The 26,368-nt window shown below is 44.5% G+C and overlaps 1 protein-coding gene across 27 annotated transcripts in view; it reads left to right on the top strand.

The window, feature by feature from the left end:
• The window catches only part of epb41l2 (erythrocyte membrane protein band 4.1 like 2), an 86,212-nt gene that overhangs the window by 29,514 nt on the left and 30,330 nt on the right, over positions 1–26,368 (top strand). For 4 of the 27 annotated variants that reach the window (XM_036975745.1, XM_036975743.1, XM_036975759.1 and 1 more), the window contains exons 1-4: positions 6,181–6,357; positions 10,623–11,209; positions 12,000–12,230; positions 23,804–23,908. In XM_036975745.1, the coding sequence (XP_036831640.1) occupies positions 10,637–11,209; positions 12,000–12,230; positions 23,804–23,908 (909 nt within the window). In that variant the 5' untranslated portion in view covers positions 6,181–6,357; positions 10,623–10,636. Of the gene's footprint in view, positions 1–6,172; positions 6,358–8,523; positions 8,660–10,622; positions 11,210–11,999; positions 12,231–23,803; positions 23,909–26,368 lie in introns of those variants that run through there. The other 23 variants (XM_036975763.1, XM_036975748.1, XM_036975762.1 and 20 more) reach the window with 11 other exon arrangements.

Raw genomic sequence — 26,368 nt, 5'->3', positions numbered from 1 at the left:
CATTTAAGGATTTTTCTTTATTTTGACTTTTGTAGAATAATAGTGAAGACAAACTATGAAATAACACATGGAATCATGTAGTAAACAAAAAAGTGTTATACAAATCAAAATATTTGAGATTTTTCAAAGTAGCCTCCCTTGATGACAGCTTTACACACTCTTGGCATTCTCTCAACCAGCTTCACCTGGAATATTTTTCCAACAGTCTTGAAGGAGTTCCCACGTATGCTGAGCACTTCGGCTGCTTTTCATTCGCTCTGCATTCCAATTAATCCCAAACCATCTCAATTGGGTTGAGGTCGGGTGCTTGTGGAGGCCAAGTCATCTGATGCAACACTACATCACTCTCCTTCTTGGTCAAAGAGCCCTTACACGGCCTGGAGGTGTGTTTTGGGTCTTTGTCCTGTTGAAAAACAAATGATAGTCCCACTAAGCGCAAACCAGATGGGATGGCGTATCGCTGCAGAATTCTGTGGTAGCCATGCTGGTTAAGTGTGCCTTAAATTCTAAAATAAATCACCATCACACCACCACCTCCATGTTTCACAGTGGGAAGCACACATGCAGAAATAATCCGTTCAGCTACTCTGCGTCTCACAAAGACACAGCGTTTGGAACCAAAAATCTACAATTTGGACTCATCAGACCAAAGGACAGATTTCCACCGGTCTAATGTACTTTGCTCATGTTTCTTGGCCCAAGCAAGTCTCTCCCTCTTATTGGTGTCATTCAGTAGTGGTTTCTAGCAATTCAACCATGAAGGCGTGATTCACACCGTCTCTGAACAGTTGACATTGAGATGTGTCTCTTACTTGAACTCTGTGAAGCATTAATTTGGACTGCAAGCTGAAGTGCAGTTATTCTAATGAACTTATCTGCAGCAGAGGACCGCCACAGGAAAGGAAGACCCATATTTACCTCTGCAGCAGAGGTAAATATGGGTCTTCCTTTCCTGTGGCGGTCCTCATGAGAGCCAGTTTCATCATAGAGCTTGATTGTTTTTGCGACTGCACTTGAAACTTTCAAAGTTATTGACATTTTCCATATTGACTGACCTTCATGTCTTAAAGTAATGATGGACTGTCGTTTCTCTTTGCTTATTTGAGCTCTTCTTGCCTGTATACCACCCCTACCTTGTCACAGCACAACTGATTGGCTCAAAGGCATTAAGAAGGAAAGAAATTCCACAAATTAACTTTTAACAATGCACACCTGTTAATTGAAATGCATTCCAGGTGACTACCTCTTGAAGGTGGTTGAGAGAATGCCGAGAGTGTGCAAAGCTGTCGTCAAGGAAAGGGTGGCTACTTTGAAGAATCTCAAATGTAAAATATATTTTGTTTAACACTTTGTTTTTGGTTACTACATAATTCCATGTGTTATTTCATAGTTTTCTACAGTGTATAAAATAGTATGAATCAAGAAAAACCCTTGAATGAGTAGGTGTGTCCAAACTTTTGACTGGTACTGTATGTTACAGCACTTTCTTTTCACAAATACATATGAAATGGAACCAAATTATCTATGGTCTACTAAGGCATAGGTCGAACGTGATAGTATTCCTATAACCAGCTTGAGTTGGCCCATAACTCTATTCTTGTTCTTTTCAGTTTAGAGAAATGTATCTAATTGGAAATGAGCTTTTATCAGGCTGGTTAATGCGATGCATATATGTTGAATCCTACTCAGCCAATCATGAGCCACTACTGCTTTGCGACCGTGGGATACTGCATCCTTTTTACTAAACAGTACATGCTAAATAGTATGCAGTTTAGGTATGTGGCACGCTAGTATGGTTATTCGATCACAGCTACTATCTAAACCAGTGAGTCTCATTGATTCTCAAGAGTCCTAGAATTAGCTTTTTACCATCTTTCCCTTCAGCCACCACACATACCTTACTGCGAAGTCCTTCAGAGGTCAACTGGGCCCTGTAAATGAGAGCCACCCAGAAGGGCTGTTGTAGGGTGAAAGGTAGCCTAGAGGTTAAGTGCGATGGGCCAGTAACTGAAACGTCGCTGGTTCGAATCACTGCGCCCTTCAGCAAGGCACTTAGGTTGCTCTGGATACGAGTGTCTGCTAAATGACACAAATAAAAATGTCTAATGTAAGGGATGCCATTATGGCTGGGCTGTTGGACTAACAGTGGGACACAGTAGCCCAGCATCTGACAGTGATTGATCCCTGTATTGTTGTGCTCACACAGGCTGCAGGTCATTGTAGAGGAGACAACGTTGGTCTCACAGTTGCTGCCGCAGGGATGGATGGCCACTATGGGAGGAATTCATAGACCACAAAGGAGTTTACTATGCAAACAAGGGGAATTGAGGTTGTGTTAGGGCTAGGTGACTCAGTACACAAATACAAGTGGGTTTTAATGACATGGGGTAAAGCTACAAGGTCTTGATTAACTAAATTGTTGATGATTTTGAGTTTAACTGGCATTGACCAACAAATTAGATCTTCCTAAATGTCCAAGTAAAAATGTTCCAGCATCTCATAACATGATTCTCATTTAATTTCAAAAACACTTTAATTAAAGCGATTTGTTCCACACCACTGAGTCTGAGGCACTGCACACTTAGTCTCCCCATGCTGTGGAGTTAGTCTGAACTCTAGAGGAAACCGATTCAAACAGGCTTTTCTCTTGCCATTGAGACCATTACTGCTTGTGACCCTCTTTGTTGCTGCCGAGTTAAGTGTGAGCTGCATGCACAACTGGGAACTTCCTGTTGCTATAGCAACTCGGCTAAATCCCAGATGGGGCACAAAGTTTGGTTTAGACGTGTTCCTAAGGAAAACCAATTTAGCCCACTTGAGTGGCGCCTTTAGCTCCCACACTCTTACTTAAGTAAGGCATCCCAACATTGGGACTGTGCTTTGTGTGTGTGTGTGTGTGTGTGTGTGTAAGTCAGTGCCTTGTGTGCGAGACAGACTGAAACTCATACATTGGTCTGTTGTCTCTGGCAGGTTTGCTTTATTCAAATTTAAGTTATTGAATCACACTGCAGGGTCTGTTTTGTTATCCTATCTGACGGTGCTAGGCCTAGGAGTTTTCAAAGAGCAGGAATACCCTGTCTCAAATGTAATCACGTCCTACATCACTGACAAGCCACGGTTATTTTGACTCGTGGAGTGAATGATAATATACACAGAACAAAATATAAACGCAACCTGAAACAGGGGCCCAACTCTTTACATGAGCTGAAATAAAAGATTGCAGAAGTGTTCCAGACGTACAAGAAGCGTATTTCTCTTAAATGTGCACAAATTTTTTACATCCTAGTTAGTGAGCATTTCTCCTTTGTGAATATAATCTATTCACCTGACAGGTGTGGCATATCAAGAAGCTGATTAAACAGCATGATCATTACACAGGTGCACTTTTTGTCACACAACACAATGCCACACAACACATTGCCACAGATGTCTCAAGTTTTGAGGGAGCGTGCAATTGGCATGCTGACTGCAGGAATGTCCACCAGAGCTGTTGCCAAATAATTTGATGGTAATTTCTCCACCATAAGCCGCCTCCAACATTTTTTTTTTAGGAAATACCGGGCCAATGGCAGACCGTGTATGGCAGTTTGCTGATGTCAACGTTGGTGGGGTTATGGTATGGGCAGGCATAAGCTATGGACAACGAACACAATTGCATTTTATCAATGGCAATTTCAATGCACAGAGATACCAGGATGAGATCCTGAGGCTCATTGCAGTGCCATTCATCTGCCGCTGTTACCTTATGATAATGCATGGCCCATTGTCTTTTCATCCTTTGGGGCATCTGGATATTCATCTTAGTTTAATTCCTGGAAGCTGAAAATGTCCCAGTTCTTCCATGGCCTGCACACTCACCAGACATGTCACCAGTTGAGCATGTTTGGGATGCTCTGGATCGACATGTACGACAGCGTGCCAGTTCCCGACAATATCCAGCAACTCCGTAAAGCCATTGAAGAGGAATGGGACAACTCTATGCGACGGAGATGTGTCTGGCTGCGTGAGGCAAATGGTGGTCACACCAGATGCTGACTGGTTTTCTGATCCACGCCCCTACAATCTGTGACCGACCGATGTCTGTATTTCCCAGTCATGTGAAGTCCATAGATTAGAATTGCTTTCAATTGACAGATTTTCTGTAACTCAGTAGTAGAATCTTTGAAATGTTGCGGTTTTTATATTTTTGTTCAGTTTAAAAGCATGTGTGTTATGCCTTGCGTCTGTTTGATGGAAATAAGATAGGCTTGTGCTCTGGGCACTGCTGTACATAGTGGTTAAAAAATGTAAGCTTCATTCCAACACTTGTGGCTTTTCGCTCTCCCCCGTATCCATCTAACAGCAGAACTCATTGTCATTTGACTTCAATAAAGGGCTTTAGAGGAAAGAGAAAATTGACATTTTGTGCCATGAGACCCGGGCAATTAGTTCCTTTTGTCTGTGGTCTTTTCATCCTTTGGGGCGTCTGGACATTCCTCTTAGTTTAATCCTACCCTCCCACTGATGAGTCTGTGCCCATAGACCCTGTTATCCATCCTGCCTCCTCCCCCATTAAGCACGACAAGCAGTTTTTATCTTGCTCTCTCTTGGGGCACGCATCACTTCATAGTGCACACTTTGGGGACACCAACTCTACTTCAGAGTGCGCCTCCCTAAAAATGCCTCTGCATCATTTGGGGGATGAGCATGAGTAATACAGCCGTCCAAAAAATATTTTACCAGAGAGCGGAATTTTGTCTTGGAAGACCACGTTAATTTGCTTTCACTCTGGTATTCCATGTCTACATGTGCATTTGCGGGGCACAGCAATAAAGAAACCAAGCATCACGCTTCTCCCTAAATTCCCTTTTCCCTCCGTCTCACGCAGTCAATTGCGTCCCGACCACCAGCTCTACACACACGTGCTGAGTACGCTGACACACGTGCTGACTAGCGCTCCCGTTAGGCCTACAGAAAGAAACGCCTATTAAAAACGGATCTAACTGATGGGATACACAAGCTACATTCTTTGCCAAATGATGACAGTTTTTTTTATCGCAAATTCAAAATGGACTGGTTGACTGAAGTAGGGACATATGTGTTCCAACAACGAGCGCTGCAGTTTTGGAATAATTGTGTCCCGTCTATTTAACAATGGGGTTCAATATGTATTGACTCAAGACATTTCAGCTTTTCATTTTTAAATCATTTGTGTCTAAAAACATAAATCCACTTTGACATTATGGAGTATTGTGTGTAGGCCAGTGACATATCTCAATTTTAATTCATTTAAAATTCATGCTGTAGCACAACAAAATGTGGGAAAAGTCAAGGGGTGTGAATACTCTCTGAAGCCACTGTATTAATGGTGCCACTGTATACAAATTAGGATTTGTTATCTGTAATGGTTATGATAAATTAGGCATTGTTGCACACTGTTGGCATATAGATAAATGTGCAGGCCTTGTGTTCTAAAAATTGTTTCTCAAATGCCCATCCCTAGCATCATTTTCTGCTGTATCCTACTACGGTGCACTACTGTTGGCAACATGGCTGCTAAGACCCTCTATCGTGTGTACTGTTTTGCCAATGCAGTTCACCCGTCTGTTTCACTGTACATCGACATGACTTGAGCCCTCCCATCTGTCACCCAATGTGTGAAATTAGCACTAATACTGGGATAAAGATTTGGCCAAAATGTAATTTAGGTGCTCGCCTGCTAACACCATTAGAATAATGAGTTATAACACCATGTTGATGCTTGTGAGAATAGGTGCTGAGAATAGTACATCTTGTCTACAGTCTGGAATGGTGTGTGAAACTTTCCTTTGAGGACAGGCTCCTCAGAGCTCTTTAAACTCCTGTCATTTAGGTTAGATGGGAGCCAACCCGCAATAGCTCTGCGTGTGAATGTTTGTGTGTGTGTGTGTGTGTGTGTGTGTGTGGTTAGCTAGCTGCTGCAGCACCAAGCTGGTGTCCCCCAAGGAGAGAGGAGAGGACTGGCATGCCTGTGCCAGTGAAAGGCGACAGGGCCAGGGAAAAGGAAAAGGATGGAGTGAGCGAAGGAGTTGATTAGCCTTGGTCCCTGAACACAAGTGTCCATTAACAATCCATCTCTTGGCACATACACAGCCGGGGTGGGGTCTGCCTCCTTCGCTCACCCTCTCCCTCCTCCCTCCCCCATTCTCTCTCAGCAGAGTTTGGCTTCCTCTCTCGCCCTCATTCTTCTCTCAGTCTATGCCTGTCCCCCTGAGTTTGGTGCGGTAATGACAGCAGTGTATAGAGCAGGAGGAGGTTGATCAGCTGGAATACAGCACAGGACGGTGAAAGGAAAGGACCGAGTCTTGAGTCGGTCGTCAGCGGGGGGGAGAGATCACGGTAAGGTGCTGCTCTGTACTCACACCCAGCGCCACACCACAGCGGTGCACTGGGTTACTGTACTGAGGCTGACACGGCTGGCTAATAGTCAATGCAGTTCATCTGCCGATCACTTTGATAGAATGTGAGGTCAGCTGTTTTGAGTTTAGCTGGACGCAAAGAGTGTTCAGAGTTCAGCCGTTCCTGGAGCTCATGGGTCATACGATTGAGTAGATATGGTAATGAACTAGCATTTCGCTACACCCGCAATAACATCTGCTATACATGTGTATGTGACCAATAAATGTGATCATATTTTTAAAAAATACTAGCAAATTGACTTTGCCTAGTCATTGTCCAGCTGTCATTTAATTAACCAGTGATTTGATTGGAATAATCAGTGAGGGGCGTTGTCCTGGTTGTTGTTGCAGTGACATCCTTGTTTTGCCAAGCACAGTGTCTGACCCGGTGTGTTATGAGACGTGACTTCATAATGCATGTGTGCGCAGCCGGTGACCGTGTGTAATGTCACAAAGCCAGAAGATACAAGGGCTTGATAAAGAGTTGCGACACTGTACTACAACAAATCCGCTAACCTTTGTCTAAAGATGAAACGGAACGACAGCTCCTCTCTAATGGATTCTCCTGCCACTGTCTGGGGGATGTTTTTATTGGGGGGGGGGGGGGGGGGGATAGAGTCCTGGGATGAGTCCTGGGATGAGGGGGAAATGAAAGCCTGCCTGTCGCAAATCCTTTTGAAGCTGCAGCATTCCCGGTATGGTATGCCTCGGTGGGGAGCAGAACCTAAGCAAAACAATCCCCAGACCAGCGCCACAGTACAGGAGCGCGCTTAGCGACGTGCTTTTTTTTCTCTCTCTCTGTCTCTCCGGTTTCCCCATTTAAGAAGAGACTCTATCAAGTACAATTACTACTCTAAAGCTCTGTTGCACCAAAAAAAAAAACTGTTTTAAAGAGGTTGATCGAGAAATAAGCTGATAACTGATAACAATTTCAATGGGTTTAGACTTGGTGTTTGCTACTAGGAGACTCTTCTGCATGCAGGAGGAAACCAGTTTGAGAGGTACCAGATGGTTTAGCCAAGTTACATAAGGCATGCCATAAACATTTAATTCATATAGAAAGGACATATGGGGGGGGAAGCGCTTACGGCTAGCTAGATGGGAGGGGGGGGGGCACATTTTCGGTCCACGCATGATCTGCATTTCCATTTTGAGTACAAGGCTACATGGAGATTTCCCAGACCCAGAGTGGGTATGTGAGAGCATGCTAGTCCTATTGTTGTTTAGCAGTGTGGGAATGAGAGCGAGGGGAGAGAGGGGTGGGGGGGAAAGAGGCCTTGAATCTCCTGTCTGGGGAGTTGTTGCCCTGGGCGAGATGGAAGGAGAGGCTGAAACATAACTAGAGACCTGCTTGCTGCAGGAGGAAAAAGCGGACACTGCAGCCAGTTGGGAATGAGCAGAGAAATGATCTTTATCACAGACTGCCAGTGTTGCTTCATGTCAGTTCTTGGGACTACCTGAGAACATTGAGAAAAAAAATGATAATTTGCGTATTGTGTGTCTCTTAGAAATGTCTTAATGGTTTTGATTCCAGACTTTGTCACTGCAATCAGTGTACTTTAATTGTCCAAACGTGTCTAATTAGTGTAATGAAACAATAGGCTGTGTTAGGGTGTAGGGAGGTGAAGTGTTTGATTTGACTGGGGATAAGCTAAATCCCTTATCACTCAACACGCTCCATATAGCCTACACTTGGGCTGGAGGTGTACAGCAAACAAAACTCACGCCGACATGCTTAAAATACCCCAGACTGTCACACCCACAGTTCTCCTAGCGTAACTGATTATTATATAGCTGTAGATCGAGATGCGTGTTTTTACGAGCGTTAACACTTAGGCTAACCACCACCCACCTCCAGAACCAGTGTGTGTGTGTTGAGGCTGTGACTTCCAGTCTGTTCTGTCTGCTGGATTATGTCTGTGACATTAGCCTCTTAAAGAAAATACCATCTGACGGCATGAGGTGACGAGAGAGCACGTCAGTCATATGTCTCTATGGAGAGGCCATTTTGTTTTTTTGCTGACAAGGACCCAGATTGGTTTTGACAGGCTGTGTTGTTTCACTTACTCCCATGATGTGCAAGCGTTTGCAGATTTGGGATTTAGCCTGCAGTCTGCTGGGGTGGCCAGATCCTGGTTCCACTGAATGGCTGAGCAAGTCACTCCCCTGTGGCAAATTGGTAGAAATATGCTCTGAGTTTTGAACCTGTAGGCTGTGGTATTCAACATGGTATTCTATTTCAGGTAATCTCTGTTGTGATTTCATTTACCAGCCTGACCCTGCACTACATTCAGGTTAGGATTATCAGGGAATTGATGTTATGTTAAAAATACTATTTTCTTTTGATTAGATTAGGCCTAGATGTAGACGATTTCTTTGCAGTGAATTGTGTGATTTATTGGCCTAATTTGAACCATTTGATGTGTAGCTTAGACCTACACATCTTGTCTTTATTTGTGTTTTTGTGTGTCCTGAATGTAGCCCCGCACATCAGTGAGGAAGTGGTGTCTGTTACAATGCCATTTGTGGAGTTAGGTTGATTATTTTCTTAAATTGAATAAAGTCTGACGGTAAACCATCTGTTCCTTGTTATCAGGGTCTGAATGCTCACTGTTGTCGATGCGTGTCGGCGGCACGGTTTTCTTATCGGCCTCAATGTAATTGTATTCGTTGCAATTGTATTCGTCTTCTTGGCCTTAACCTGATTAAACCTAATCTGAATTGAAGAAGGCCAAAATGTGTTCTCCTAGCCTGTTCATTCTGTTACATTTTGCTACTAAAGTGTCGCTCATCCCTGTTAGTTCTGGATAGAATCTTTTTCTTGGTTACATTTTCAACTCTTCCCTGAGTCTTCTCAGCTGCTGCCTCCCTTAATTCCCCTGTCAACTTGTCACATGACCCCTTGTAAAATGTGTGGAACCAAAAAAAGACCATAAAATGGCTCCTCTTCTTCGTAACTCGTTGGCTAGTCATGCGTGAGGGACCATTTTTCTATTTATAAATCGCCCCTGCATGTAACCCAGAATATTGTTCCGTGCGCGCGCTCTCATAATGATTGCTACAAGAATAGTTTAACTGAAGTGAACCATGGAATGCCAGGTACATGATAAATTCTGACTTTATTCTACAGAGGTTTACAATGCAATCACATTTGTTATCAGGAGAAAGGAAATAAACCGATTTAGTCAGGGTAGATCATTTGATTTAAGTGAATTAGTCTCTACAGAGAGTCATTGCTCCACCCTGCAGCGCCTTGTCCATTTAATTTCAGAGGCTATGTCCTCCTCTGGAACATGACGTTTCCAACCCAATTACTGTCGAAACGCCATTACCCAGAGACTCAGGCAGCTGTAATATCATTGCGTTGTTTTATTTTGAGCCGTGCCATTTTCTGTGATACTGAGAGAGGCGTGGCGAACCTTAACCTCTTGCCCTTGAGTCCTGTTGTCATGGTGAATGAGTAAATGCGTTGTGCAGAGCTGTTCCCTTGTCTCTGATATTTGGGTTGAAACCCTGCCTGGGGCCACCGCTCTTCTCTTGTGGGAGATGCAGTTAGCCCCTTAGCAGCCAGCCATTGATGGCCAATGGCCTTTTGTACCATCACCCCACATGACATTTTAGTTCGCTCCAATTACATAATGTCAAAGAAATCCGTCACAATGAAACACGGCTGACAAAAATGCTGCTGATATTATGGCGTCCTCACCGTCTTTCGAATTGCGGGGTTGTGTTATATGAGAAGAAAAAAAGAACACAACGTAGACAATTAATTTATTTACAATTTGACCAACCTAAAACAAGCAACATGACAACGCACAGGCATAAAATGTGGCTTAATTTACTTGAAACTAAAGTTCACTGAAGTGAGACTTTGTCGTTGTGTTTCTTGGCTATTTACATAGTTTTGTTCACAAACTAGGTTGTTTCTCAATGTTACATTTCATCTATTAGAGAAGACAATCCGGCTACTACTCAGACTCTCAATCTCACAGGAATAAACATGACTTAAGTCGCGTTACACCGCTAACTTCCCTCCCTTAAAGGGGCAGATGAAAATTTGTCTCCTCTGTGATATTTTGGTTAGTGGACCAAAAGGTTAGTTTTAGGCCCTGGCTCATTTATTATTAGCTAGTGATTTGGGAATACATATGATACGATGTTAGCTTTTCCTGGTTTAACTCTATCCCTCTTTCTCTCTGTGTGCAGTGTGACTGGGGACCATGACGACAGAGGTGGGATCTGAGACGGAGGTGAGGAAAGAGCCGGAGAAGGCAGAGGAGCAGCCTGCAGCACCTGAATCAGAACCAGCAGCCACCAACCAGACAGACGAGGCCAAGGCCGCAGAGCAGTCCGCCAACGACCACCCCGCTCCAGCCACCGACTCAGCTGAGGCCCCCGCAGAGGCCAAGGAGAAGCAGGAGGAGGCCCAGCCCGCCGACAACGCCACACCACAGGAGGGCGAGGACACCCCAGCCTCACCACCAGCCTCAGAGAAGAAAGGGATCTCCAGGTTCCTCCCTCCATGGCTTAAGAAGCAGAAGTCTCAGAGCCAGGTGGGACCCAAAGAGAGCCAGGCTGCACCCAAGGAGGAGGCAGGCGTTGCCTCCGTGAAGGAGGAGGACGGTGAGAAGGGGGAGCAGGCCGAGGCAGAGCAGACGTCATCGCCCACAGCAGCCCAACCACAGGTGGAAGAAGAGAAAATTAACGGAGAGCCGAAACCAGAACAGAAAGAGGAAGTGAAATCGGAGGAAAAAGAGGAGGAGAATCATTCCACTGGCAGTGCAGACACTCAGGTATGCTAGCCTATATTGGCCATATTAACACCACACACCTCTTACTGTCTCTCCATTATCTTTGCTTGTGTTTTTCAATTCAACGATTCTCAGATTTAGATTTGATTTCCTCTCTGGCAGATGAGAACCCAGATTACTCTATTTACTATAGCTCTGCTTATCAAGATGGTCTTCTCTGCTGGCTGTCTGACAGTAGCGTGTCATCGTTGACCTTGCAGTCACACGACCTGATTCAACCACAGCAAGCCAAGCAGGGGCCCTGAGGAATTGGTGCCACTTAGCTCACTTCACTAGATCTCTCTGTCACTAGATATATCTGTCAAGGTTCCTCCTTCAACCCTGTTAGGAGTATTAGTCAGTCAGTCAAAGAAGGTACATATCACTTAGTATAGAGATGTTGAATGTTCCCCTCATTTGTCCTTTATGATTTTATTACGTTGGAATCGCTGTAAGCTATTATGCTGCAGAAGAAACATCTCCTCGTTGTGCTTGTCGATATTCCAGCCAAACCCCCAGCCCCTTTCCATGTTTTAAGACTTTGATCCGCCCAATGACATCATCTACACTGATCAAGCCAATGGAAAACATAATGAGTGCTGGTTAAAAGCTGTGTGTACCGCAATAGAAGTTACACTATGGTTCTCCGTACAGATCTGTGCTGACAGAATTGATGGCACTAAGCAGAACTAGGCTACTCTTTGACAAACCACTGTTGACAAAATGGCCTTTGTGGATGTGAAGGGTTTTTCTTGTTCGCTCTGTGAATCTCCTCTTGGTGATTTGTGTCTAGCCTGCTAAGGAGGAGAAAGCAGCAGAGGAATCTCAGGAGAAGAGCGCAGCAGAAGAGGAGAACAAGGAGGCAGAGGAAGGAGGAGAGGAGAAGAAAGACGAGGAAGAGAGCCCGAAGCCTGAGGGTGGACATTCTTTTATCAAGTCACCACTGAAACTGACCAAGAAGGTGAAGATGGTGATGTGTCATGTGACCATGCTTGATGGAAGCCAGTTCCCCTGTGAGGTGGAGGTGAGTCTCTTCAATATTTATGCAAAGTAACACACCCGATCAAAGTCCAGATCCCGGACAAACCCCAAAATAGAATTGTTTCTGGACACTTCAGATCATATGGTTTAATATTGGTGATAGAAGTCAGACCAGATGTTAAGATAGTGTAACCCTTTGACGCGTACGAACACAGGGGTGTGATCATTCTACAGTGGCCCCTGCAGCGTACGCACAAACCGGTGTGATTAGAACACTTCATTAAACGTGGAGTTACGTTTGACGCCGCGGTCTTTTGTGTTTGAGCTGGACACACTTATTTTTTCACAAAACATTTTGCACAAACGTTATGTCCTCGACGTTTGTAGTTTATTTAAGGATGCAATTTTCAGACATTCACAGAAGTAGCAACAGCGTAACACAATTCTCATCCAAATCAGAAAATGTAGGCTACATCGGTCCTAGCGCTAACTGTGTAAATAGTGTCGTCTACCGTAATTCACTTCCCATCATTGACTTCCGGAAGTTTACTCGTCCCTTCACCTTGTTACAACATCTTCACCTTGTTATAACGTCTTGCTAAAATATCTTTGGTCTGACAGGCGTTTGCGTGACACCCAGAATGCGTTGAATGATGTCAACAAACATGGCTCCACACATAGTGAGTTAATATGGCTTAGCATTAGCTCATCATAATCAGTAAAACCTTCAAAAAAGCATTTTACACGTGTCCATTATAATCTATGCAAAAATAAGAATACATTATTTGTCACAAGTACTTGAAAAATGTGAATAAACAGTAAATACATGACTACCACACAAACCATTATGCGCCATATGGTGTATTACAGTACAAACAACATAACACGATATACAGAAACGATTATCATAGCGTAATAAGGCATTTACTTTGATAGGAACGCACACATGTCCGAAGTTATTATTAGTAAGGAAAACAATAATGAAAGCCAGCCAGAAAATGTGACAGTGGGAAAAAGTTTGTGCAGGTTCTGTTCTGACTGGAGATGCACAAATGTCTGCATACTTGACCCGAGGAAACACTGGAGAAGTGCTTGGGCTCGCATCAAAGAGCAAATTTTGTCCGTCTCATCGTAATGCCTCAAACTTCAATTGTCCACCACAATGAAATGGTGTACTTCTATGTGAATTATTGAGGAGGCGGAACACACTTCAATTCAAACTGTCAAATAAAACTTGTTTGAAAATAATTTGAAATTGACAAGTTGAAACACAGTATATAGACAATTAGCAGGCAGCATGCCTTGGTTTGAGGGTAGTGCGGGTTAACTGTCCTGTTGCGTAACAATCACATTTTGTGCAGTCTCATATCCCGCACGTAATTTTTTAAATTTTAAACTCACACTGGGGAGAGTTGGAGATGTAAGGTTAAAGGTGATGGATAATATTTGCTCAACTATATACACTGAGTGTACAAAACATTGAACACCTTCCTTATATTGAGTTGCACCCTCAATTCGTCAGGAAACTGTTGAGCTTGAAAAACCGGTGCGTCTGGCACCTACTATCATACCCCTTTCAAAGGAACTTAAATCTTTTGTCTTACCAAATCTCTTAATTGTCTCAAGGCTCAAGGCTTTTTTTTTTTTTGTGACATCAATAAGGGATCATAGCTTTCACCTATTTTTACCTGGTCAGTCTGTCATGGAAAGAGCAGGTGTTCTTAATGTTTTGTACACTCAGTGTATGTATTGTGAATAGAGCTGGCACAATTTCATTGTAAAAGACGTAACTTCGTCGTAGATTTTTTTGTTATTCAGAAATAACAAAACATGCTGAAAAGCTGCTATGTTGTTCAATGTAGCCAAGTCAAAAATCCGACCTACGGTTCACAAATGCCCCCACGTAGGGAAATGGAGCCTGCAAGAAGAGCCTTGTGGCTGCAGGCTATTCGGTGTGGGAAATGTGGGGACGCGGTGTCCAAGTAGGCACGTAGCTGTGTGTGTGGAAAACATTTCATCACAGGTAGACATTTAACTTGTTTAGTACAGTCTGTTTGTAACTCCACTCACTACTTGTAGCTGTATAGTCATTTTGTTTGTGTTAGTCTTGGCTAGCTTAACTTAGGGCAACTTCTGGTGAAATTGGAGGTTGCGCAATTCAAATAAATAATCATAAAAATTATGGATATTAAACATTTAGGTACATACAAGTGTCTTATATCGGTTAAAAGCTTAAATTCTTGTTAATCTAACTGCACTGTCCGATTTACAATAGGCTTTACAGTGAAAGCATGCGATTGTTTGCGGACAGTGCCCCACAACATATTTTACCACCAACACAGGCTTCATAAAATCACAAATGGCGATGAAATTTTCACTTACTTTTTGAAAATCTTCCTCTGATTTGCAATCCAACGGGTCCCAGCTACAACATGTAGTTTTGTTAGATAAAATCCCCAAAAGTCAGTTTAGTTGACGCCATCTATTTGAGTAATCCACTCGTTCAACATGCAGAGAAAGGAATCCTAAAAGCTACCGCTAAACTTTGTTAAAACAAGTCAAAATACGTTTCTATTCAATCCTCAGGTACACTGTAATTAAACTATAAAAAATATTTAATACGGAAAGAAGTATGTTCAATAGGAAAACGATATTAGCAGGTGCGCGTCCTCTTCTGATTTCCAACTCTGAGTCCCAGTACTAAAACTCAGAATTCTTCCTCGTTTGGGAAGAAACAAGCCTGAAACCTTGAACAAAGATTGTTGACATCTAGTGGAAGCCATTGGAATTGCAATCTGGGAGCTGGATGTGGATACGCTCCTATACTTTCTCCTTTGTAAGAGCATGGGCTCTTCATTTTTGTAAAATAATTCTGGTTGGTTTTTCTTTTGGATTTTCTTTTATCATATCTATTGTGTTATAGTCTCATACATAATGTTTTACATTTCTACGTACTTCAAAGTGTTTTCTATCCAATGGTACCAAGTATATGCAAATCCTGGATCTGGGCCTGAGTAAAACGCAGTTTACTTTGGGCACGTCAGTCAGGCGGAAATTCTGAAAAAAGGACCTTAGCCCTAACAAGTTTTAATGTTCTGGTCTGTAGCTAGCTAGCACTCACTCAAGTGGCTGCTAACATCGCCAAGAAAAGGGGCACGATGGAAGCCCTACACTATGATGTTTTTCTAAACAGTGAGAACGATAGGGAGCAGGTAATGTTGAAAAGTCATCTTTAGACATGTTGTACTTTTCTTAAATGTACTTTTGTAATTGACTAAAACAAGCAGACGACAAGAAAATTGCGTTTGAAAGAGGTAAGGTTTTTCCTGTGTGCCAAAGGGGTAAACCACAGGTTGTTTTCTTTAGGTAATTGTCTTTTTATCTTTTTCATAGGGAAAAAAATTGCCTGCCTTTTAACGCCGTGTTTTGACAGATGCATTTTTTTCCGTTTTATAGAAGATTCTGTGCAAGGATTATTGTTGTTGCAGATAAGCATTCAGAACCATTGTCATGTAGTTTAGCGTTGTCCCAGAGGAAAACAACAGTGCAGTGTACTGGAGCTGTACACAACACAGCACAGCAGCCTCTCCTTATTCGATGAACCTCATCACCATAATTCAGTTTTGCGCAGGAAGAGGATAGCATTACGTGTAATCCTGTTGAATAGATTGAGGTTTTTGTATCAGACATTTCATTGTTATTTCCTCCCTTGCTACCGGTGGAGTCTGAGGCTATTTATAGTAGTGCTGAGATTTGCCAGGGACCCCACGATACGATATCACAATACTTAGGTGCTGATACGACTTGCCTGGTTAAATAAAAACAATTATTGCGTTTCGATACTGTAATTTTTTCCGATGTTCCAAATGTATTGCACACGTATAGCTTCTGTGCTGTGCTGCGGCTGCTGATGATCTCAGCAGGACATCAACCTATAAACTCAAGTGGAGTAGAGGTGACTAACTAGGACACAGCAGGGAGAGTACTGGAGAGAACCGAGAGGAGAGGTTGGGCACCTAAAGAAGGGAACATCAGGGAGACCAAATTAACCATTTAGCTGACTGCTGCTCTCAGGGGCCATGACAACACAAGTGAAGTTGATAATACTGTGTTTGGTAGGACCTACTTCTCAGCTGGAGTAAAGGATTTATTGTGGATTTTGGCCTATCTGTAGGTGCAATAAATTATGATGATTTTGATTGTTGGTTTTGAGTCAGGTAATCATAGCATAGTTGATTAGTAGATTCTGTTGTGACCTTTTATAGTGGGATAGAGAGGCTGAGAACATCAAGGCAGCCAGTTTTTGCTCAACAAATGGCTCTCCACATCACTGCATGGTTTAGCCTAGCTGTTACTATTGGACAGATTTTTGGCCGAGGTCCACTGTAAACCCCATAACACTGCAGCCTGCATTGATGATACTTTTGGTGATGTGGTGTATGTGGACACCTCTTCAAATGAGTGGATTTGGCTATTGCTGACAGGTGTATAAAATTGAGCACACAGCCATGCAATCTTCATAAACAAACACTGGCAGTAGAATGGCCTTACTGAAGAGCTCAGTGACTTTCAATGTGACACTGTCATAGGATGTCAGTTCGTCAAATTTCTGCCCTGCTAGAGCTGGCACGGTAAACTGTAAGTGCTGTTATTGTGAAGTGGAAGCGTCTAGGAGCAACAACGACACAGCCGCGAAGTAGTAGGCCACACAAGCTCACAGGATGGGACCGCCGAGTGCTGTAGTGCGTAAAAATCGTCTGTCGATTGCAGCATTCACTACCGAGTTCCAAACTTCCTCTGGAAGAAATGTCAGCACAAGAACGGTTCGTCGGGAGATTAATGAAACGGGTTTCCATGGCCGAGCAGCCGCACACAAGCCTCTTAATCACCATGCGCAATGCCAAGTGTCGGCTGGAGTGGTGTAAAGCTCGCCGCCATTGGACTCTGGAGCAGTGGAAACGCTTTCTCAAGTGTGAATCACGCTTCACCATCTGGAAGTCCGACAGACGAATCTGGGTTTGGAGGATGCCAGGGGAACGCTACATGCTCCAATGCATAGTGCCAATTGTAAAGTTTGGTGGAGGTGGATTAATAGTCTGGGGTTGTTTTTCATGGTTCGGGCTAGACCCCTTGGTTCTAGTGCAGGGAAATCTTAACGCTACTGCATGCAATGACATTCTAGATGATTTTGTGCTTCCAACTTTGTGGCAACAGTTTGGGGAAGGCCCTTTCCTGTTTCAGCATGACAATGCCGCCGTGCACAAAGCGAGGTCCATACAGAAATGATTTGTCGAGATCGGTTTGGAAGAACTTGACTGGCCTGCACAGCCCTGACCTCAACCCCGTCGAACACCTTTGGGATGAATTGGAACGCAGACTGCGAGCCAGACCTAATCGCCCGACCTCACTAATGCTCTTGTGGCTGAATGGAAGCAAGTCCTCTCAGCAATATTCTAACATCTAGTGGAAAGCCTTCCCGGAAGAGTGGAGGCTGCTAAAGCAGCAAAGGGGGGACCAACTCCATATTAACGCCCATGATTTTGGAATGCGATGTTCGACAAGCAGGTGTCCACACACTTTTGGTCATTTAGTGTCATGCATTATTGTTTCTCCAGCATAGCAGGTGAATTAGTGTTTCACTACATTGGACCATAGATCAAGTTCCCTAGTGTCTCATTTCCACGTTGTTACTCCCCCTCATTCCCTTTTGCCCTGAAGTGTATTTTCATTTGCCTACTAATGAGCCGTGGGATGATGAGAAATCAATCTGGTTTCGCTGTGGGTGGAATTCGATGTCATGGGTGGAGCTGGGAGGTCATGGGACTGAACTTGGGCCTGTGTTTGGTGGAGGGCCCACAGGTGTTGGGTGGAGGGCTGCCCTCTCTTTCTCTCTGGCCCTCAGGTGTTGGGTGGAGGGCTGCCCTCTCTTTCTCTCTGGCCCTCAGGTGTTGGGTGGAGGGCTGCCCTGTCATTCTCTCTGGCCCTCAGGTGTTGGGTGGAGGGCTGCCCTCTCTTTCTCTCTGGCCCTCAGGTGCACATAAAGCCCCTTGTTATATTTGGGAGTTTTGTGGTTTATACACTAAAGGGATAAGCACTGGTGTTGAGGGGACCTTAACCGCTGACCTGGAAGGGATGGGTGGATGACACCCCCCTGCCCAAGCCCCAGTCCCTCGCAACTTCTACCCCCCCTGACCGGGCTGGGGTAAAAGCAGGCTGCACGGCGGGTGCTCGTCTGGTGTTCTCGTCTAGTTCTCTGGAGCCCACCACGTTCACAAGCATGGCAGATTAGAGGGGGGTCCTGAGCCCCTCACAGATTAAACCTGTAGCATCTGCTGTCCCCCACAGAGGCGTGGCAAACCAACCCTGCCTGCAAACTCATAACCTAGTCATCATATCTTCCAGTTAGTCACTCAGCTATCTCCAATAAGATCCACTCAGTAGGATAGAGGGACCTTCTCTTCATAATTACAAGTCAAGTGTTAAAGCTAGTTAGACTTAAGCAAACGCGACCATCTAATATGTTATTGATTCTCTCTCATTGGTTATTCATGTGTAGGCTAGTCATTTTCCCATCCTGGAGGCTAAGGGGTTTCACTGTGTGTGATTGAGAGTGTTTGTGGATTCCAGTGCAGCTGAACATGCGTTTTGAGATGGCTTGTGAATGGGCCCCAACACTAATTGCTGTTTGAACAGGGCCAGCTTTGTTCACAGTTTCAGAATAGCTGAGGCATCAGTAAATGCCATTGTTGGGAAGTATTCAGCCAGAAGACAGTGGCATATTTATAACGAGGTGCAATGCCTACAGTCTATCTGGGAGCGTTTGGAAAATGGAGAACAACAAAGTGTTCCAGAGATTAACCTTAATTTTGGGGAGAGAAGCAAAGCAAGCGCCCACACTAACCCTCAGTGGAAAACAATTACATGTTTCATGGAAGCACACTAGGGCCACTTCAGACATTCTCAACTGTCTCCCTTTGAAAGTAATTTATATTCTTCTCTCAAACATGTTGTTTAGGTCCTTATTTTATGCGACTTGAATTGAGAGCTAATGGAAATGCCAAAATCTGACTGCACGGCCGTAGTTCTCTCTCGACGTACTCCAAGGTGTTCTCTGAGACAGACTGAATGGTGTTGACAACGGGAACAGCGCGCATGTTTCCGAGTAAGTTCTGCAAAATAGGAAAGGGTCCAAGTTGCTTGAATATGCTTGCAGTCAACCCCTAGTGATGTCGCCTACGTCTTCTAACACCTTCTACTCATGAGACCAAGCCTATGCATATACAGTTATACAAACTTGCAGGAGAGACAATAGTTTGTGTTTTCTAAAGGCTCAGCAGTAATTTTCCACTCCCCAAGTTGCTTTATGTATGTCTGACCTGTCTCTTATCTCTTTCACTCCCCTGCAGGGTTCTGTGTCTACGAATCTCTTTTAGCCTTGAGGCGCTTTCTCACAGACACACTGTTTTGACTGCAATAACTCACACATCTCACAGACCGTTTCTTATAGGAAGCAGAGACTAGAAAAGAACTGTGGAACAATATTAAACCTTACAATGCATATATATATATATATATATATATGTATATATATGGCTAATCTGTAGTCCAGGACCCTATAGATGAATGAGGGAGGGGTCTCATAGCCCTTCCTATTCTATTAATACAACAAAAGCATAATCAATTATTGTAATACTTAAATAATTTGGTGCAGCCCCTATTGTGACCCCCCCCCCCCCCCCCGTCACAGCCAGGCTTGACCAGACCAGGCCCCAGCCCATTAGGACCATTAGTGGGGTGTGGAGGTGTCTCTGGGAGACTACAGCCTGTGCGGCGTGCCTCCCCCTTCTCTCTCTCCTCCTGGGGTCTGGGCTGCTGCCTGCATGGTAAATCCACTGGTGGACTGGGCTGCTGGTGGATCTGTCTGTCCTCATGCACTCTTGACAAGGCCTTGCAGTTCCAGGTATACTCTCTCCCTCACACATTTTCCCTTGCTTTGTGAGTGCCTTGCAATAATGAGAGCGACGAAACCACAACATTTGTGTGTGTGTGAACAAACCGTAATGGCGTCTGGGCCTCTGCAGCAACGTAGTCATCTCCTCTTCAGCCAGTGGTGTGGCTCTGTGCAGTACAAGGCTGCTTCCGCTGTGTTCCGCTTGGCTACAGAGTCCTGCTGCATTTGTTCACCATCGGCTCAATGCGGACGGACACGTATGAGTCTAATCTGCTGAAACAGCAGGGAGCTCTGGGGCGCCGGAAAGACCAGTCTCGCCATCACACACGCACACAGCAGGTAGCCTAGCGGTTAGCTCGTTGAGACGGTAACCAAAAGGTCGCTAGTTTGAATCCCCGAGCCGACAAGGTGGAAAAAAATCTCTGTGCCCTTGAGGTAAGCACTTAACCCTAATTGCTCCAGGGTTGCCATCTATAATGGCAGACTCTGGCGTGACCCCACTCTGAGGGTGTCTCAGGGGGGAGTTGGGTTATGCAAAAAAACAAAACAAAAATGTCCAATTCACTTGTATGCATATAATACACATTGTAAATGCGTGAAATGGGACAGATATTAGCACCCACCAAATTACTGTTATACACACCAACTTCCCTTTCTCTCTTTTGTAGTGGATGCAGACAAAGGGTGTCTGTGTTGTCTACCGTCCATTCCCCTTGCTTCTCTCTATAGATTGTCTGCATGTGAATTTGATTCTTGCTGTTTTGTTTCGGGCAGATTTCTCTATAAGCCTATGGGAGATGATAAAACTGTGTCTGGATGTCCGGATTCTTGACTTCCAGCCATGGACAGAGTCGGACACTCCCTTCTGTCGCTTTCTCCCAGCCTGTCCTCTGTCTCTCTCTCTCCCACCCGGTCTCTAATGTCCCAGTGATGGACCCCTCCCTCCTGATTGCAAAACAATGTTCAGACATCAGGAATGCTCCCATAAAGCCAACTGAGTAGAAACAGTTAGTGTTTTCTTGGAGATTCCCAGTGTTTGGCCAAATCCGTCATTTGTTTGGTAGTAAGACGATGTGTTCTTTAGGTACCATTGTTGACTGTAGATTGATATTTGCTACCAGCACCAGACCTGTTTGTTGTCTATGGTGGGGGGGGGGGGGGGTCCGAAAAGGCTTTCGTTTGAGATGTACCCCTCTAAGTGTCCTTATAGGAATCGTGCTGTAGAGATTCACTCATGAGCAGGCAGCCCAGGCCTTTTGATTATTCCAACCTGCCAATTTCAATTAGGCTGCTGCCCAGCTCCCTGCTCCCAGCTCCACTTGGCCTGCTAATTAGTCCTCACTGGGTGGATTGTTGGTGGTGCCACCATGTTCCTCTCTGGGCTGGTTCACCTTGGTTCGATAAGATGATTGGACATGGCACTGTATGCATCAACGGCTGCACTGCTGCATTATTCAGGGCAACTCGCTAGCATTGATTTCAACTTGTTAAATATGCCAAAGCATTACTTTTTCACACCCAGACCCTCACATACATATAATACCACAAATCCCCCCCCCCAAGAAGATGTCTGCTACTGTACTCTATGCCCCAAAGTTCCAAATACACAAACACTGTCATAAAACTCACTTGACCTGCTTGGCGTGTGACTGCCAGTGAGGCAATACTATTGCTGTGGCCTCCGCTCTGCATTGCTGAGGCCAAAGCAGACAGGGCAAGGCCCTTGTTCCTGAAATGCCCTCTGTTAGCATGGTAATGACTGATCTAATTGACCTGCACTGTAGAGCGGGGCCAATGGAAGAATCCTAATGAGGCTAGCTAGTAGCTCGCTAACGTCGTAGAAGTCTAGCTCCACCTTTATGACGACTGCCCCACCCTGCACTCCTCGCCCAGGTAACCACAAGTTTGTTTTCATGGAGCATCAGCCCTCTGGAGGGAGCATCTCTCTCAGCAGCACGGTTGGGCTTTGGGTGGTGTTTACCTTACCTCTAGTTGAGCCTAGCGTAAATAGCTGTGACTTTGAAGAGGCTGTCAGAGACCGTGTAAGCTTATATGGATGGACTGTATAAGACCTGGAAGTTTTTATGGTGCCTTTGGTCTGCGACTGTGCTTTTACAGCTGCCAATGAGATTACTTTGCTGTTCTCGTTCCATTGAGATGTAGCTGTCAAACATTTTTACTAGGAAGTATGTGACTTGCAGCAGGAGGCAGTAATTCCGATTAGGACTTGTCTGCTTGTGCTGCGGTCTCTCTCTGTCAGGCACTGCTCGGGCGAGGGCACAGACCGTTTCATTGCATTTGCACTGAAATCCGAGCTTCAATTTGAAGCGTCTAAAATCTCCCGCCTAATGGTCAAACGTTTTTTATTTAATTAATTTTTTTACAGTGCTGCCTACTTTGCTAATGCACTTCAAAGCAATGGCTTCCGCATGGCCAGTAGTAAGAATGGGGGAAATCCGTTTTGCTGTTTGCCTACAATCCTTAGTGACTTGACCAGCCACTACTGAAGTGCTTTAGTAGAAGAAAGAGATGGCCCTGAACTGAACGTTGATCCTCCCCATCGGGCTTCTGTTTTCTAAACTGAGTTCCTGTCCTGATTGGTTAACATGTTGTGCAGAAGGGCGTGCCACGGGCGGAAAACGCAAGGTCATGTGTAAAGTGATTCATTTAAAGCCAAACAAAGGCAGCACCTTGGACACACATCTCAGAATCCACCTGGTGCCAAATCATGTGTCTCAGGGCCACACCCCTCTGGCTACTAGGATGTTGCAGCTTCCAAGCTGATAGACTGTTAGCAAAATACTTTCTTCTCTGTCACTCTCTCACTCTACAGACGATCTAATGTAACAGTGTTTATTGTCGGGGAGCAGGGGGAGGGGGAGGTGGGGGGGGTGGGGGGGCACTCAAAAAGCTTCACCAGTGTCCTTCTTGGGAGTGACTGATAATACTAGCATACCTTAAATATCTCCGCTGTCCCAAGGAGGCGAAAATGCATAGCTTTTTTTTCTTTCCATCTTCATCCCCCTCTGTCTAGAATGCAGTGTCATTGTCCTTTGTGGACTTTTTCTGGTTATTGTCCCTCAGACCAAGGCAATGTGTTGCCCCGAGGAGGTAGTGTGGTAGTTCGCCCCCTTTGTCCACACTGCAATGTGTCCCAAATAGCTCCCTCATTCCACCAATGTCAAAGGACCAATAATGCTCACGCAATCCGTGGGGATTTTCCTGTAATGCCTATACTGTCTGGTTCTGCTGTGCAGGCGAATACAGGGCCAGTTGGAGAGAGCTGCCAAGCTGTCCCAAACGGCTGCATATCTGTCTGCCTGTCTGTCTGCAGGGCAAATGTCAGCTCACACCCAAGAGATGCCCTGGAGGAGTGCATTCTCTAGAGTTCTCTGACACTTTCAACACACAGCCATACAATTGTGGCATTCATGAGCCAGATAAATGAACCTCCACGTGAATGAACCCTGTCATAACGAACTGTGAAAGATGTAATATTGTTCACTAAATGAATATATTTTTCTCCTTGTCCCGTTATCTAAATAATCTGCCTCGCTGCTATTGTAGGTTGTGATTTTTTTTATTTTTAATGTCCACTGTTCTTTATAATTGATGATTAGTGACATGGTTTTCATGCTCTTCTCTTTGTTCTTCCCTCTCTGCAGAAACGGGCGAAAGGCCAGTACCTGTTCTTTAAAGTGTATGAAGCCCTGAACCTACTGGAGAAGGACTACTTTGGGTTGAGTTACAAAGACAACGCTGACCAGACGGTAAAGTCATTGTGTTTTTAGCCACATTCTTCTACAGTGAGATCTGAAGCCCTGCTTTAAAAGAAGAGACTGGCTTTTTCAGAACAGTAAAAAAATAAATAAATAGAAATGCAAACGTATATTCTACTCAGATCCACTTTTGGGGGAATGTTTTGTTTCTAAAGTAGCAGTACTTCTAGGCCTAACTACACTGAACGAAAATATAAACGCAACATGCAACATTTTCAATGTTTTTACTTGAGTTACAGTTCATATAAGGAAATCGGTCAATTTAAATTAATTCATTAGGTCCTAATCTATGGATTTCACATGACTGGGAATACAGAGATGCATCTGTTGGTCACCGATACCTTTTTTTTTTTTTTTTAAGAAAAGGTAGGGGTGTGGATCAGAACCAGTCAGTATCTGGTATGACAACCACTTGCCTCATGCAGCACGACACATGTGCTTTGCGTAGAGTTGATTGTGGCCTGTGGAAAGTTGTCCCATTCCTCTTCAATGGCTGTGCAAAGTTGCTGGATATTGGCAGGAACTGGAACACGCTGTCGTACACGTCGATCCAGATGCTCAATGGGTGACATGTCTGGTGAGTATGCAGGCTATGGAAGAACTGGGACAATTTTCATTTTTCAGGAATTATGTACAGATCCTTGCAACATAGGGCCGTGCATTATCATGCTGAAACATGAGGTGATGGCGGCGGATGAATGGCACGACAATGGGCATCAGGATCTCGTCACGGTATCTCTGCATTAAAATTGCCATCGGTAAAATGCAATTGTGTTTGCTGTCCTTATCTTATGCCTGCCCCATACCCTAACCCCACCGCCACCATGGGGCACTCTGTGCATAACGTTGACGTCAGCAAAGCTTGCCCACAAGACGCCATCGGTTGAAACTGGGATTCATCCCTGAAAAGCATAGTTCTCCAGTTTGCCAGTGTCCATTGAAGGTGAGCATTTGCCCACTGAAGTCGGTTACGACACCATACTGCAGTCAGGACAAGAACCTGGTGAGGCTGACAAGCACGCAGATGAGCTTCCCTGAGATGGTTTCTGACAGTTAGTGCAGAAATTCTTTGGTTTTACAAACCCACAGTTTCATCAGCTCTCCGGGTGACTGGTCTCAGACGATCCCACAGGTGAAGAATCCGGTTGTGGAGGTCCTGGGCTGGCATGGTTACACGTGGTCTGCAGTTGTGAGGCCGGTTAGACATACTGCCAAATTCTTTAAAATGACATTGCAGGCGGCTTATGGTATAGGAATTAACATAAAATTATCTGGCAACAGCTTTGGTGGACATTCCTGCAGTCTGCATGCCAATTGCACGCTCCCTCAAAACTTCTGTGGCATTGTGTTGTGTGACAACATTTTGGTGGCCTTTTATTGTCCCCAGCACAAGGTGCACCTGTGTAATGATCATGCTGTTTAGTCAGCTTCTTGATATGCCACAACTGTCAGGTGGCTAGATTATCTTGGAGAAATGGTCACGAACATGGATGTAAGCACATTTGTGTACAGGATTTACGAGAAATACGCTTTTTGTGTGTGTGTGAAATTTCTGGGATCGTTTATTTCAGCTCATGAAACATGGGACCAACACTTTACACGTTGCGTTTATATTTTTGTTCAGTGTACTTCCTAAGATGAATCATATAATAACCTCTCTCCCAATAGCACAGATGTTTTTGCGTTTATGTCCTCAAACTTTTTTTTATATCGTTCCTCAATTGTGTAATTAGCTAGACTTTTTTATTCTGCTACAAAAGTTACAATGACTAATGGTTTGACTGCATAATATCCCTCTCGTGATCAATATGAGCTGTTTAGACATTTGAAACGGTTTAGCGGGCCTGATGGACCACATAATTGATCGTTTAAAAATAAAAAGACGTTTTAACAAAGGCCTGAATGAACCAACAGTGATTCATAAAAGTCAGATGGACGATAAACTGTGTGCTAAGGCCAGCCCATCCTCACAGGAATGTCTGAAGTGTGCAGTTAACCTCCAGAGAACCCAGATATGCTTCCAGGGAATAACATCAGTTATATTCCAGATCTATGTCAACACAGTTTATTGGGATGCTCTCTAATATCACTGGTTGGAGACAGACGAGGTTCCGCTCAACCAACTTCAGTCCAGACTGACTCTGCTCTGCTCTGCCTTGCTCTGCTCTCGCCCCCTGCCAACCAAGCAGGCCTGCTTCACAGACCCATATCCTTCTCTCACATTGCCTGTCGGTATTCTTATGGCTTTGGTCCTGAACTTTAAAGTCTCCTCTGCACACTCTAACTGGAGCTTAATGACACAGAGTCAACACACTCCACAGTCTGTCCGCAGGCTCAACATCAGTCATTGAGGGTGACTGTTTGGAGAGAGATCAGCATATTTGCGGTGGGGCTGCATGCAGAGTTTTGTTCCACGTTGACACTGGAAACTGCAGGCTAGCCAGGGGGGTG

This window comes from Oncorhynchus mykiss, chromosome 4 (genome assembly GCF_013265735.2).
Source record: "Oncorhynchus mykiss isolate Arlee chromosome 4, USDA_OmykA_1.1, whole genome shotgun sequence".
Lineage (NCBI taxonomy): Eukaryota > Metazoa > Chordata > Actinopteri > Salmoniformes > Salmonidae > Oncorhynchus > Oncorhynchus mykiss.
Note: the sequence above shows the minus strand (reverse complement) of the source record. Positions and strands in the feature narration are given on the sequence as shown.